This window comes from Pezoporus wallicus, unplaced genomic scaffold (assembly GCF_028554395.1).
Source record: "Pezoporus wallicus isolate ANWC-B61680 ecotype Strahan unplaced genomic scaffold, APGP_CSIRO_Pwel_v1 contig_818, whole genome shotgun sequence".
Lineage (NCBI taxonomy): Eukaryota > Metazoa > Chordata > Aves > Psittaciformes > Psittacidae > Pezoporus > Pezoporus wallicus.
In genome coordinates this window covers 5,775,298-5,790,175 of record NW_026636248.1, presented here as the reverse complement: position 1 = coordinate 5,790,175, position 14,878 = coordinate 5,775,298, and the positions used below count along the sequence as shown (strand labels likewise).

At 39.4% G+C, this 14,878-nt stretch overlaps 1 protein-coding gene across 9 annotated transcripts in view; it reads right to left on the bottom strand.

Annotated features, from left to right (window-relative positions):
- PIGN (phosphatidylinositol glycan anchor biosynthesis class N) overlaps nt 1-14,878 on the bottom strand; it is a 102,098-nt gene that overhangs the window by 55,082 nt on the left and 32,138 nt on the right. For all 9 annotated transcript variants that reach the window (XM_057399406.1, XM_057399407.1, XM_057399412.1 and 6 more), the window contains 6 exons: nt 14,181-14,311; nt 10,995-11,111; nt 7,418-7,458; nt 5,521-5,580; nt 4,364-4,456; nt 2,468-2,523 (listed from right to left, as the gene is read on the bottom strand). In XM_057399406.1, coding sequence (XP_057255389.1) covers nt 2,468-2,523; nt 4,364-4,456; nt 5,521-5,580; nt 7,418-7,458; nt 10,995-11,111; nt 14,181-14,311 — 498 coding nt within the window. The remainder of the gene's footprint in view (nt 1-2,467; nt 2,524-4,363; nt 4,457-5,520; nt 5,581-7,417; nt 7,459-10,994; nt 11,112-14,180; nt 14,312-14,878) is intronic.

The following is a 14,878-nucleotide window of genomic DNA, read 5'->3' as shown; positions in this document are numbered from 1 at the left end:
ACACACTTTCTGAGCTTCAAGTGACAGATTTCAGGCACCAGAAGGATTAATAAAGGATATAGCTATTTTGTACAACAACTGAAATCAATGAAAAATGGTGGAAGAAGCTATTCATGTCTGAATGAACAGCGCCTAGCAGAAACACAGCACAGAACTGTGCTCAGCTGCAGCAGCAAAGCCAGCCACAGTGTAACACAAATCAGGGGGCAAACCTGTCATTAAACCTGGGCTGCAAAGTCCAAATAGCATATGGCTGTGTAGAAATGCAATCTCCATACTATTCCCAATCATTCTGAAATACAGCACACTATACCAAGAAATCTCTTGCTCCAGACACAGAAGTAAGTTATCCCCAGATTTGTCTTTTTAATTTCTCCTGAAATAGGGAGAGTAACTGTACTCTTCTACATGCTTTTATCTACCACAAAAAACACCAACCCAGTGTCACAGTGAAGGCAGCAAAAGCGGGACAGATGCCCTTCTTTCGGTATCTTACTCGGATTCAAGCAAAATTTGTTTGAAGAACTGATGAGGGTTCTGTTACAGTAATGACACAGATCATGACCTGCAGCTGAAGTGCAGGCTTGTGCTCACTGCTCACAGTCAGACACTTCCATGTGAAGGAGGGGATAGATTTGTAGACAGATCGTGTCTAAAATTACCTCAGGTTTTCCTTCAGCCCCTGCAAGCTGGAGCACTAGGAAGTTACTTGTCTGCTTAAAAATAAATTGGTGCTCAACCACCTTACCCCAACTATTAGTAATTGGTTGGACAATGCCTTTAGTAGCTTCCCAGACATGTTCCAAGATTTGAAAGTCAAGGAAAGTTGTGAAGATGAATGAGACATTAGAAAATTTGGCTAAATTCCTGCCCTCCCCCCCCCCCCCCCCATGGATAAGTATTTGCCTTAACGTCTGACAATGTTTTTCTAGAGTGAAGATAACAAACATCATCTTGAGAAACCAAAGAAAGTCTTCACCCATACAACATGCAAACAGGAGCACCTTTTGTAAGGTAATTCACACATCCAAAGAATTTTTTTGGTCTCATACAAAAACTTTATCGGGGAGAACCATTAACCCAAATTTTGATTCAGAAAAGTTTTAAGAATATCTAAAGAAAGTAAATTAAATTTATTCTTGCAATGGACTATACCAAAGTAACAACATATTCATACCAAGTTTTAGTCATATTTTCAAAAGTGATGTCTCAGGCATCTCTACTTAAAGCAATCTAATATATAATACAAAAATACAATTGTCCATAAGGCAATCAATAACAGTTCCTTTAAAGATAAATTTAGAATTAATAAAAACACATCCTATTTTACAGAATCAGTCTTATTTCTTGGGAAAGGTAAAATTCAAACAAGAGCTGTGAAATCAGATTAATGGTCTTTCCGAAGAATCATAGATGGCCATCCTTTCCATACAGCATTTTTGCTCCACAATCGGTAAATTCTTTGATAATGCACCTGTCATTGTTAATCGGAATTTGATCTAAAACATTCATTATGTGCCCAAGATCAACTCTGCTTGTGTCTCAGATATTGTCTTGAACGACTCCCTTTCAAGAAGTTAGTAGTATACACAGTAAATCTCTGTTCAGAAAGACAGCAATCTATTTTAGCAACCAAATATGCTTCAAAGGAAGAGATTCAAGTACTTTTTACTGCTGGTATGATTTAAAGATCTTAATTAACATCAGTTTTATTTCCCAAAGGATAACAGCTGCTCTCAGTAACAAAGCATTTCTGGAGCACTCCACAAACTGAAAGCAGAATTCAACAGTATCACATGCACCCAGAGCAAAGCTTTCAAAAACCTTTAGGGGGAAAAGAAAAATGAAAAAGCAGCTTCAATTGGATAAGACTGAAGGGTGAGCAGGTCAGTTACTGCTCCATACACTAGAACACAGAGCTTGTAGATACACAAATCACTGCAGAGACTCCTTCAGAGCCCTGGAAACACCAACACTAGGCAGCACAAATTCTCACAATTTTGAGCTTGCTTTCTGGTTGGTTTTCATTAGAATTTATATCACAGGGAAAACCATTCTTATTTAAACCTTTATATATAGGAAAACAAGACCAGATTGTATTTCCTGATCCTACAGGGACTTCTATCTCCCAAGAAATGCTAAAAGAACACAGCAAAAACAAGAACAACAAAAAAAAAGTCAGTGAAAATTACTGTGTATATACTGTGCACATAGCTATATTGTGAAAAAGCTTAGGCAAAAAACCCTTAATGGGAAACCAAATATAAGGAATAGATCTACTTCTAACCAGAATTTTTCAACAGAAGTTAATTGCATAGAGTTCTAGTGCACAGCTTCATAGCCAGATAAGCACTATCATTTAAAAAATGGCTAAAGAGACTCATTTCTCTTGTTGCATCTCACTGAAATACCAAAACAGTAAGACAAATAATCAACTAAAATGCATACAGTTTTTACAGACACTTACTTGAATGGTGTGAATAGAAATGACAGAGTAGTTTCCCTTTTCTGACTCATCTTAACCTGCATTAAAAAAAAAGCATTAAACCATTATATGCAAGTTGCAACAACACTTAAAATTCTATCAGGAATTAAACTAAAAAAAAAAAAATATCACAGAACAGTTCTAAGACTTTGGAAAAGTTATGAAATCACACTGTCAATGTGTAGCTCCTCTGAGTTCCTGGAAAACCAGATCTGCCTATAGTAGGTAAAATAAACCACTTCCTAGCCACTGATTTTCACAGAACTTTTACAGTTTGCAGAATAAAAGGAAGATATGGTTAGAAGTGCTACCAGACTTCAGTGATAGCCTCCCTCAATGTATTACTTTTGCTGCAGTGTACTAGTTCCCATCTGGCATCACTGCTGAAGCAATGCTGTTGGACCGATTAACCAGTGGATAAAAATAGGTTTTGATGCCAGCAGAGCCACTTTGCCCAAGGCTCTTCAAAACATCTTTAAGGCCTCCTGCAGCAGCCTGACTTGTGCGTGACTGTCAGCATAAAGTGAAGACCGGAACTTTCTAAGCTCACTGCTCCCAAAACCTGGCAGCTTGAAGTAGCAACCTGCACATTTCATCCTATCTATCCAAGGCAACAGCCTCTCTGGGGAGTTACAAACTGTGGTCAGGTCAGTCCACCACAGGAAAAGTGAAAACCCGCTTGGCATGTCTAAGCCAGTGTGCTACTTCTGCTTCAGGAGAGAAGTACAAACTAAACACACACACGATCATTCCAAAACAACGCTAGAAACAAGCCAGTCAACAAGAAAAGAGATAATTTAGCACCACAAAAATGAAAGAATAAAATAAACTTAAATGAAAGAAGACAGAAAATGTTCTGGGCTTTTTTTTTTTTTCCCAAATAATCCCCAAGAGACCAATTTAACTGAAAAAGTCCTGAATCACATCCTTAATTCTTACAGCAGAAGCATTCCATCTATGAAGGGTATATCAGCATGCTTCAGCTTCACATCCAGACCACCAGTCACTTCCCCTGCTGCTACTTGCCAGCTTTCCAGGACAGATTTGGAAGCAACCCTGGTGCTGACACTGCAATATGGTATCCATGCCTTTGGGAACCTGTCATTCAAGGGACAGAAGTTGCTAGTGTCTTGCAGGTGATCTCACGCTATTTCATTGCTTCACTATTTCTGACAGGGCAACAGTTTTCATGTGGCTCAGCTTCCTGTCTGTGAAAGGATAGTTTTCCCTCAGAGCATTTCTACATCTTGCAAAACCTGTGATTTTTGGATTTTTGACTGTTTCTTATTCTACCATCTAGTGAAAGAGAACTTTTTTTTTGTTTGGACCATGTATGTGTTCTCCTAATACAGTGATATCCAATATTAGATGAATCAAGACAGAGAAGCCACAGATGAATCCTTGCAAAGCAAAACAACAGATACAACAGCATTTAGCTAAAGTTAGGCCACTAATTTAATTTATTTAATAGACAGGTGCCTGTTACCTTTATGACCTGTTTGTGTACTGATCTTTAGAGCTTTGTCTGCCAGCCCCTGTTGCAAAGACATTATTTCCCTTTTCAGGTATCAGCACTCAGGCTCTACCTACATACTGCAATAGGTTTATACTAACATCAGTATACATCAGCATTTATGTTAAGACTCCAGAAAAAAGTTACTCACTCTCCTCAAAAAAAACAGGTTTTATTAAAATCTTTCCAATGCCTTAAGAAATGTCTTGCAGCTAGTCAATCATCATCACCCAGTATGCGCATTCAATTTTAATCTTTTGAATTACAGCATGCTATATACAGCATGTGTCCTCGCATAATCATTTTAAACACAGCAACAACTATTATTCAAAGAAATATTTTTTCTTTACCGTATGTTTAGTTACCTTAAATTGCTCAACGATCTGAACAGCATTGGTAAACATGCTCTCTGCTTTGAAATGAGCACTATTGTTCAGATATTCCAGAGGCAGAGTTCCCTGGGGAAGAAAAATACATATATAGATTAAAAAAAAAAAAAAAAATAAAGAAGAAGAAGTAGAAACAGGAATTTCTGTAACTGAATTCTGAATTGCAGCCCAAATAAGCAGTAAGAATACTTCCAATTACTGCTGAAAGAACTACCGTAACTCCTTTGAAAATACTCTTCTCACATCATTTCTCAACATCACAGGTACTGTTTATAATATTCCAGGAATGCAAAAAAGGTAAGTAATATCAGTTTTTATTAAGCTACATACTACATAGAAATACAATTTCAACCTCTCATCAGAAGCCATTTTTTAAATACCTAGACGTCTTCCATCCCGTGCCTTGCCTGGGCCTGACTAACCCAATACTTGTGATGGGAAAGAGAACAGTTGCCGTGCTGCCCTGTGTTGGGCAGCTCTCCTCACATGACCTGCAGTGAGTGCAAGACAGGAGGACAGAATATGGGACAGTGTCCAGAAGAAATATTTCAAAATATGTGCTGTAAAGCAGCATGACAGCATACAAATGTAATGCTAACTGTGAATTAGGTATTTATGAGACAACCTTCGCACTGTGTAATAATATACAAGAATTCAAAGAAAAAAACATCTCACAGTGAGGGCAGTCACTGTTCATTAAATTGAGGCACAAGATACCATCTGAAGAAAGTACACTAGTTTAAACAAGAAATAATTAAACATTAAATTGCAGGAACCAGCCTGTTTCCAGGCTCAGCTTTCATGATCAAAATCAAGTGTTATTCAAACCATACCGCATTTTTTCCATCCCTAAAAAACAAAGTAACAAAAAACTTTTATGTAGCTCGGGAGTATAAAGTTGCAGATTATAAGAGATCAGCTGCCTTTTCAATTGAAAGTAATATACAATATATAAAATGATTGAGTTTATACTTTAAACTGAAGACACATAGACATAAAGCTAAAACTACAAGCAGTCTCCACCTTTCCAAATATACAATCTGCTCCCTCATATGCCTCAAGTCTTGTCCCCAGCACCTCCTCCTCTATGGTGAGCAGATTTCTGTAATACAGAAAAACATTGTACTACTTACCACAGAATTCAGGGGAAAAGGCACACCAATAAGGGAAGCCATCAGTGGTGCTACATCAGCCTGTGCAAACAGAAGCATTCCCATTTTAAAATGATTCCAGCTGCCAGGGCTAATAAATTCAGTTTAATTTTAACATATCTGCATTTGCAAAAGTAAATGGTATAATACTGGAAGTTATAACACACAATTCTCCTTTACTTTTTTTTTTTTTTGGTTTCCAGTAGTCATCACTGCATGATTAGATTCAAAATGTGAGGCTCCACTACTGATAAAGCTTAAAAAATACATTTAGTTTAAAAAGTAAATCTGAAGCCCCACAGTACTTATTCACAGTAATTCAGTACCTTACCTCCTTCAAGGCACTCAGAGAGGCATACCACCTTTTATGACTATTTATACCACAAAAAGAATTTCATATTTACAGTTTTAAGCTGTAAGTACATTGAATATACTGCTTTTCACAGCACTCCTTATCCTGTGTTTCCAGCATGCCGACTACTTACTTTCTCCCCTTCAGAGAGGAATTCTGCACTTTTATTTGTGTCCAGTCGATCCTCAAAAAGGCCCTTCAATTTATGCTAAGGCATCCCATAGGCATACCTTTTACTAGCGATGATAAACACTGCCTCTCACCAGGTTTATATTTTCTTTTAATATAAAACTACATGAAAATCCTTTGTTTCACTAACATAAACTGGAGAAAATACACCGAAACCGCAAGCACTGCTCCAGCCTCAGATCTACTGTGCAGAAGCAGACTCCAAACCATTATTTGTAAAGGACAATATACATGTAACTGTAATAGCAACCAGAAGTCTACTTTGCTATTTTTACAGTCTCACATGTACTACAGGACGAAAGCTCTGTCTTTGGGGACTCCATTACCTGGAACAAAGCAACACTCTAGACTCTTCTATACAATCCCAAAATAACATTCCCATAATTCCTGCCCACCTTGAGAGGAAAAGTGGTCTCTAATTCTGCATGAGAGCTTGGCTGAAAGCAGATGGTCCAGAACATTCCCAGGTTCAACCTTCTAGCACAAGATTATTTCCCTTGTTTGAGCAGGTTTGTAGCTTGTTATTCATATATTGGGTTTTGTAGGATAATAGGAATTAAAAAGCAAACAAGCTTCAGGGGCATACATGTATAGGTGTTATCATCGTGATTTAAAAAAGCTTGGCTAATTTAGTATCAAGGGTTAAGTCATCCACTTTTTTCTTCATTTACAGTACAAATTGTCTAAATTACTAAGTGGCTGGGCCATAATCACAGACCCCGCTGACAAAAAAACCAAATTTAACAGTATAACAAGAACTGGTTTTGAATCAAAAGTGACAAAATACAGACATTGAAACAGATAGCTCTGAAAAACTAAACTAAACATACATATGGAAAACTTAAGTGTAGCAAAAAGCATAAAACAGATGTTCACAAACTTGGGAATCATGGTCGTGAGACCATGCTTCTTTTGTGTTTCGCTGGGCACCTTTATAGGAGATACCAAAAAGGTTTAAGCTCAGCTCCAGAACATGTTCAAAGTAGAAAGCAAAGGGAAAAGCATCACAAGTTAATTTTAAAGGTTTGCAAAACCAAATCCCACTCTGAAAATATGTTAGATGCTATTCAAGTTACTTTTAGGTAACTGGCACAAAATTTGAGAAGTACCTGATATATTGTACCATACTTTCTACAATGGTATATAATCACTTAACTATAAATGATGTGATAATGCATCTTCAGGAGAAGCTGTACATAGCTGCACATGTGTTAACAAGCTATTTAAACTTTTTCATATTAGGTTTGGTATGGGTGCAGTTCCTGCAACCCTTAACTTTTAAGTAACACATTCCAGGGAAATGCTACATCAGTTTGATCACTGAAATTCCATTGATACCTGATTGACATCCAGCCTCTTCAAATTCTCCAGTTTCCACTCTGCAAAACATAACAGAGCACATGAACAGCTAATCTACACAGACTTGAAAGGGGTAATTCAGTTGACATTTAATGTCTGGTTGCCATTTTCTATAAAGTGTTGTTGCTAAAGAAAATTATAATTTGGCTTTAGGATGCTAGCTCAAGAGGGGTTACAGATGGAACTCAACAGGCAGAAACAACAAAATGCTTTCATTTCAGTTCACGTTTTCTTTTATCCATCAGGATAAATTGCTGCTTGCAACTGTGACCAGTATCAGCTGAACAAAGTCCAAGGTTTTTGTTTTTTCAGCACAGTACAGAAAGTGATGTATTACCTCCTGTGCCAACTAGAAGGCTCAAACTCAGGTTTAGGAGAAGGGCTGTTAAATCTCTTCAGTAGTTTTTAAAAAAGGTTAACCCAAGGTCCCAGATGTACTGGTACAGAGTGGTACAAACATACTTCATGTCTGCCATAAGCCATACCAGCCGAGAGCAAGCTCAAGGGAAAAAGTTCAAAGATTTAGCAGTCAGAACAACTACAATGAAGGCAGAGACAAAGCCAAACATACAAGCCCCTAAAGCTGTGGGGCATCATACAAAAAGCTGTTTCAAAACTGTATTTTCCTGCTCCCCATTAGCCTTTTAGGAAATAAAGAGCAAATTGCCTGTTTTCTTGGGGGGGGGGGGAGGAGAGCGGGGAGGGGGGGGGTATTTAAAACCAGTTTAGCAGGGATTGGTGGTTTGTTTTTTTTCATGTCTTCTCCTCCTAATGTTTAAGTTTGCTGCCCCACAACAACCCACAGCAATAATATGAGCATGGAAAAAACAACCCCACCCCCCCAAAAGATGACACATCACTTTCTTTTTTATTATTCAAGCTTTAAAAAGCATCAAATACACAGGAAAACATGATAGGGGCTGAAACAGACTTGCTGATAGAGTACTTAAAATACTGTCAGTTACCTACCCTACAGCAAATCTCAAGTAAAGATGCTGGGGGCACCTGCACTAAGCTTGGGAAGCAGACTTACTGCTAGCAACAGGGGCACAGCCACCTTCCTGAGCACCCAAAGATAGATAAATGGGGCACTCACTATTCCACTTGCTGAAATGACACTGCAGAAACAGCATAGACAGAAGCAGCACTCAACCAGTGATGGTGTAGCCATGCTGCCCAAAAGTACCCTTTGGCTTTATGTGAAGTCTAAGTTTAAATGTACCAGAAACAGGCTTTATGAAAAATACCTGTAAACCATCACTCAAAGCTCTGTCTCAACCTCATTTATACTCTCCAATCAGGCATCTAATTCCTAGACCACACTACCCTTTCTCCATCTCTGCCAGACCCAAAGCTGTTTTGGCTGAAAACAGACTGAGCCAGGCAACATCCACATTTGCAGTATTGTAAGTACCAAGCTTATTTTCAGCAATTAATTCATACTAATGCTAGCTTTGGAGATCTGAGTACAGGCCCACTGCTGTATGGTCCCAAGGGTGCCGAAAACCCAACCATGTACCTTAACAGCAGCAGGTCATACAGTTACAGCAAGTTCCCATGGCAACGCAGGGGAAGCATTATCAACATTAATCATGAATTGTGTTAAACTCACAACAAAATGAAAACAAGTTTGCTTGCTTTTGCTTCCCAGAAATGGAAATGGGTTTATATTTCTACAGATATAGATTCTCACTCATATTTCTATCATATAAATGCATTGTCTGTTTTACTTTAAATAACATTTTCCCATGAAAAATGTTGAAAAATTGTCTCCATGCACCCAATGTGCTTAAGGTAGGAAGAAACCATAGATCTGCTTGGAGAATATCTCTAGCTTTATCAAAAGCTTTTACATTTCTGCTTCCCCTACTCAGATATTCCCACAACAAAGAGTTGAAGATATCTGCCTTGGACCAGGAGCCATAGGACCAGGACACATCTGCAGGCTTGCCAGTGGAGGCTGTACACCCAGGAGTGGTTATACATGCTGCCCGTGCCAGTTTACAATTCCAGCTTACTGTCCAGGTTTCCTGTACAGTGCTCAGCACAGTTTCCCACCCATCTGATAGGTTTTATTTTCTTTTCTTTACCCTGCCCTGCTTTTACTGCAGGCTGCTGGGCACTCAGATGCGAACAGTCCAGGGGAAACAGTAGAGCGCCAGCTCAAGAGGCAGAGGCTGAGGCTACGTGAACCAAAGAAAATCTCACATAAAACCTCATAGAAGCAAAAACAGTGAATACTGAGCTTCCTCAGCTGCAGCAGAGCAGGCTGAGCCCCCTCCAAAACAGGATGTGTACAGATGAAAACCATTCCACCTCCTTCTGCTGAAGAAGGCTGTGCCTTCACTCACAAGCTTCTCTGGACTTGTGCCCCAAAGGCCACCCCTGTGGGGCCTGCACTGAGGAGCCAGAGAACAGATCTGTATTCTCTTTCTTTCTGAAGAAGGGCCAAGCCAACAGCCAAATAGGTAATAATACACTTAGTTGCAGGAAGCAGGGCTCCCATCATAAATCTTTCCAAGATGATTGCATAAAGAAAGGCAGAGCACAGGTGAAAGACTGGTGAGAAGGCTGTCATCTCAAAGCAGACAGTGTCCTTTCAGCTAATCAAGGAGCATATTAATTTTTTCATAACAAACTGGACAAAGTCCTGCCTGTTGGTGCCATCTTTGGGGTATCAACCCTTGAAGGCAATGATGAGAAGAGAGACAACCCACTGAGCTGCCTACAGCCTGCTTGAACTGAACAAGTGAAGCTTGTCAGCATTGGAAATATTCTGCTGTTTCCATAAACTTTTAACTGAGAAATTAGGAAGGACTGTCAATAGACACAAGAACTTGACCACTGGTATGTGCATTTGCAAATAAAAGTTGGACACCTGCATACATCAGTAATGAAGTAGTCTTGAAAACACTCTCATCTCCTACACACAGTCTCAGCTGCATTTATATGAAGCAGGAAAACCAAATTCAAAGAGCCTTTCAAGAGACATCTTTTAAGCATTTTTCTTTCTTATATTAACTTTGTGAAAATAAAATTACAAAAGGGGGAAAATAACAGTAAAGAGTCACAGTTTTTCATTAAAAAAGACTGTTTACATTTCCACAACAGCCACAAGGATGCAAGTAAGACAAAACAGCCCTCAAAGTCCCCAGGGTTGTACTCTGAAGCTAGAAAAGAGTCTTCGGACATGTCAGCTTAACAAGTTTCTGTACAAATAGCTTTTAGGCTCTGAGAGTCTTCCTAAGAATTAAGTCTCCTCTGGAACTAAGTTTTGGGAGTGTGAATAACAGCCTCTTGTACCTCTGCACCCAAAGAGAGAAAGCCTCCAATTCCATGATTAGAAAAAACCCCTGACTCTGACATCTACCCAATTTTGCAGTTTCCTCCATAGGCATGCCCCATCACCTTTTCTTCCTACATTCCACAAAACAAGTCATGTTTATTGTGAAGGTCATGTTTATAGTTCATGTTTATAGTGAAGTTCAACAGGCATAATGGTGAAACACCTCCCTTTCCACCAAAATTTTGCACTTGAGTTTTATATTTTACCTACCTTTCAAAAAATTGTCTTCAAATTTTTGGGATGTGACTCTCTGTGGATAATTCACCCCAGCACCCCAAACAATCAGTGGTGTTAAAGTTTCTGAGGGATGACCAGCTCCATGGGTTCCTAAGATACACCAAAACAAAAAAAGCATAAACTTTAAGATACATGGTGTAAACCCAAACAAAATCTATACATATACACACATACACTAAATTCTTGTTACAGTATACATACTAAAATCCTATTACAGACAACCTATCCCAGCTTCGTAGCTTATTTTTCTGCTACTAACAAAAGAGGCTAAATTCAATATCCAAGTTAGGAAAATGGTACTACTCAAGTCAAGACCATAAAGTTATAGATTTGTGCATAAAAAAATCCCACTGTTAACATAGAGAAACTAAAGCCAAAGTAATTGAAAGCCTCAAGATGTAGCAGAGTTACCTGATCAAAACATATGCATGTGTTTATCCTGAGCACCCCATGAAACCAGGAATGGTTCATTTGAATAGAATAAGGCACATGCCCAAAATATCATACAGAACTGAACTCTGGTCCCCGAATAAGGATTAGACTTTCATTTCAAAACCAGGACACAATATGCATTGCACCTATCATCTCTTCCCCATCAATATAATTTCATTTTTCAGGTTTTAAAGCCTGGTAGCACACTCCTTAAAAACTGATAAAACATGACTTCCTTCCCCAGGGAAATTAATTCCCTCCAGATTACAATTAACCTATCAGCTGCCAAAAAGAGGGAGCTTTAGAACTATGGCATCTCAACAGCAGGTGCACTGAAGCAGAAGTCACACAAGCTTGAAAGAAACAGTGGTCATTGAACTCAGTGGATGAGGTACCACAGCAGTGCGATAACCCAGAATCAAAAGGAATTACATTGTTATACAAACTCTGTGTTGTTCACTGCATGGTCTACAAGATTATCCATTTTCCTTGTATTTGCATAGAAGCACACTATTCCCTCTCTGTGTGTATATATATTCTTAATAATTCTGAAGGACAGATAATAACATCTGTCTTTTTGTTTTTTTCTTTACAAAACAGAATTGGGTATGAAATTGGTAATAGCATTGAGGCTGAACAGCAAACATTATGGCAGAGCTGCAGAGCCAGCTTTGCATTCTTTAGACAGAACTATGCCTAAGAACACACAGGTCTGGGAATAAGATTTCCAATGTTCAGAAATCCCATGGAAGGCACGTTCTGGTTTCAAAAGCGGCAACGACTGCTCTTCTTCTCAGAGCTTGGGAAAAGAACAGGTTGAGACCATGCTTCCTCCATCTTCCAGGCACCAGTTATTTCTTTCTGTTGCAGAAGTGGAATTTTTTGCTTTCTTTTTAGCCAAGCCACCAACTCTATCAGAATTTTACTGAGACTCTGCCTCTACTGATACTTCAAGGCAGATATAACTGAGAGAGGAAGCTGCATATACCCTCCCCCTATTATAAAACAGGCTTATCTGAATTATAAGAAGGGGCAAACCCCCGATTTTCAGCTGGGTTAGTTCCCTGTTCCACCCCTCAGCACCCTCCAAACACACCTTTTCAAGTGAAAGGGAGGGAAAGGCTGCTGTTGTTCAGTTTTTCTTTTCTCTGTTTCATGTGTAACATGGAAGAGTACTTGTGCCAGGCTGGTAGCAGGAACAAGTGGCCAAGGTGAGAGTGGTTGCGGGACCACCTATCTCAGTCAACAGTTCCATTTGAGAACAGCTTAAGCAATACCACAGAGTCAGGCTGAGAAAGCAAGTGATTTTACTGGTCTTTGCCAATAACCACAGCTTCTTTGATCATGTCAAGTTCAGAACATGTTCTCTTCCTTAATAGGTCCTCCCTGCCCTCCTAATATTTGTTTTAAAATTGGTGCACGTCCCATTCTGCAGATAATGGCTGAAAGAGTGCAGCAGTTGCTGATATTACAAGCTCAGATCAAAAGCTACTGAACTAGCCTTCAGCCCACCAGCTATAGGTGAGCTGAGCATCATTTGATCTTGGATTGACTAAAGTCAACATTAAAGTTATTAACACTTCCGGCAGATCAACCTTTACTTCAAGACAGAAAGAGATGACAGAAAACTATGACAGCCCAGCAGTTCTCAAAGCCTGAAGAGTTACTCCTATCACCTTTTATTCCTCCTTCAAAGGATCCAGTGCATAATGAGAAAACCGCAGGAGCACACTCTGGCAGCAAGGAAGGCCAACAGCACCCTGGGCTGTGTTAACAGCAGGATGGTCCAGGAAAGGGATTATCCTCCTCTACCTGTGAAACAGCCTTTAGACACTGGATCCAGTTTTGGGCCCCTTCAGTACAAGAAAGACATCAACCATCTAGAATGATCTTAGTGGGGAGCCCCCAAATTGGTCAGGAGAGGCTGAGGGATTGAGATTTGTTCAGCCTGAAGAAATGGATTTGGGGAGGACATAACAGCACACTGCCTGTACCCCACTTCAAGGGGGTCTGAGAGGATGGAGGCAGAGTCTCACTGAAACACAGTGGTGGGAGGACAAAAGAGAATAGGCATAAGAACAAAGGAGGCTCAAGACTGCAGATAAAGAAAACATTTTCCCCTCCATGAGGGCAACTAAGCAGCAGAGCCGGCTGCCCAAAGGGATCGCATGGGCTCCACTCTTTCAGGTTTTGAAGACCTTGCTGGATTAAGCCCAAGCAACTGTGTCTGATCCCAAAGCTAAACCTGCTTTGAGTAGGTAGCTTGAGCTCCTGAGGTTGCTATGATCGTATATAGTCTAAAAAAATACATATACACATCTCTTTTATAAAAAAATTATGAAAGTATTACCTGAAAGAATTAAAATATATTGCAAGTGGCAGCCAGCTCACCAGTAAATAATATTCAAACCAAACCATTTTGCAAATGAGCAGATAATAATTACATAAATAAATATCCTCCATAGGCATGCCCTGTCACCTTTTCTTTCCACGCCATGGAAAACAAGTTATATTTACTGTAATGGAACAGAAATCAGTGAAGATCAACAGGGCCCCCTTCTCCCCAACTTTTTCACCAGCTTCTGGACATATCTGCCATCTTTTCCAGGTGATTCAGATGATTCAATTCAAAACAGGGGCAACAAAGCTTCTAAGGGAACAGAGCTCTAATCACACTTAAGACACTCACTCATAAACTCAGCTGACTCAACATTTGAAAAGACTCACCCCAATCTGTCATTCCATGGTCAGAAGTTAAAATAAATGCAGTTTTTCCATCATTTCCATAGAAATTGTCAATCATCGAAGCAATTTCTTTTACACCCTCATCAACTTTTTTAATATTCTCCTTGTATTCCCTAGAAAAATAAGAAAAAATGTTGTTAGATTCAAGATGGCTCTCACACTTGGTATAAAGCAAGTTTCTCATAGTCAGAATGTCCAGTCCTTTGATTATAGACAGCTTTATCCTCTACAGAACCTCAAGCTTACAAAAGGCTTCCTAGATGTAAAATCTCTCCTCCTCTAAGTCTTATTAAACATACTAAATTGCCACAGCACAGTTTGAAGGTTCCTGAAATTACCATCTTAAATAGAAGTTTATTTGTATTTCAAATCTGACCTGTCCTTGATTGAAGACTATAATGTAATCACCCACAGCTATCAGGCAAGTTAAGGAGAACAGGGTTAAAGGGAATATAGCTATGGGAGACATTACTGTGGGGATCTGTTATAGACCGCCTGATCAAGGAGAACCTGCAGATGAAGCACTCTACAGACAGATAGGAAAAGCCTCACGCTCACAGGCCACTGTTCTCATGGGAGACTTCAACCACCCTGACATCTGTTGGAAGCATGGTACGGCCCGGCACAAGCAATCCAGGAGGTTCCTCGCTTGTGTAGAAGACAACTTCCTTCTGCAAGTA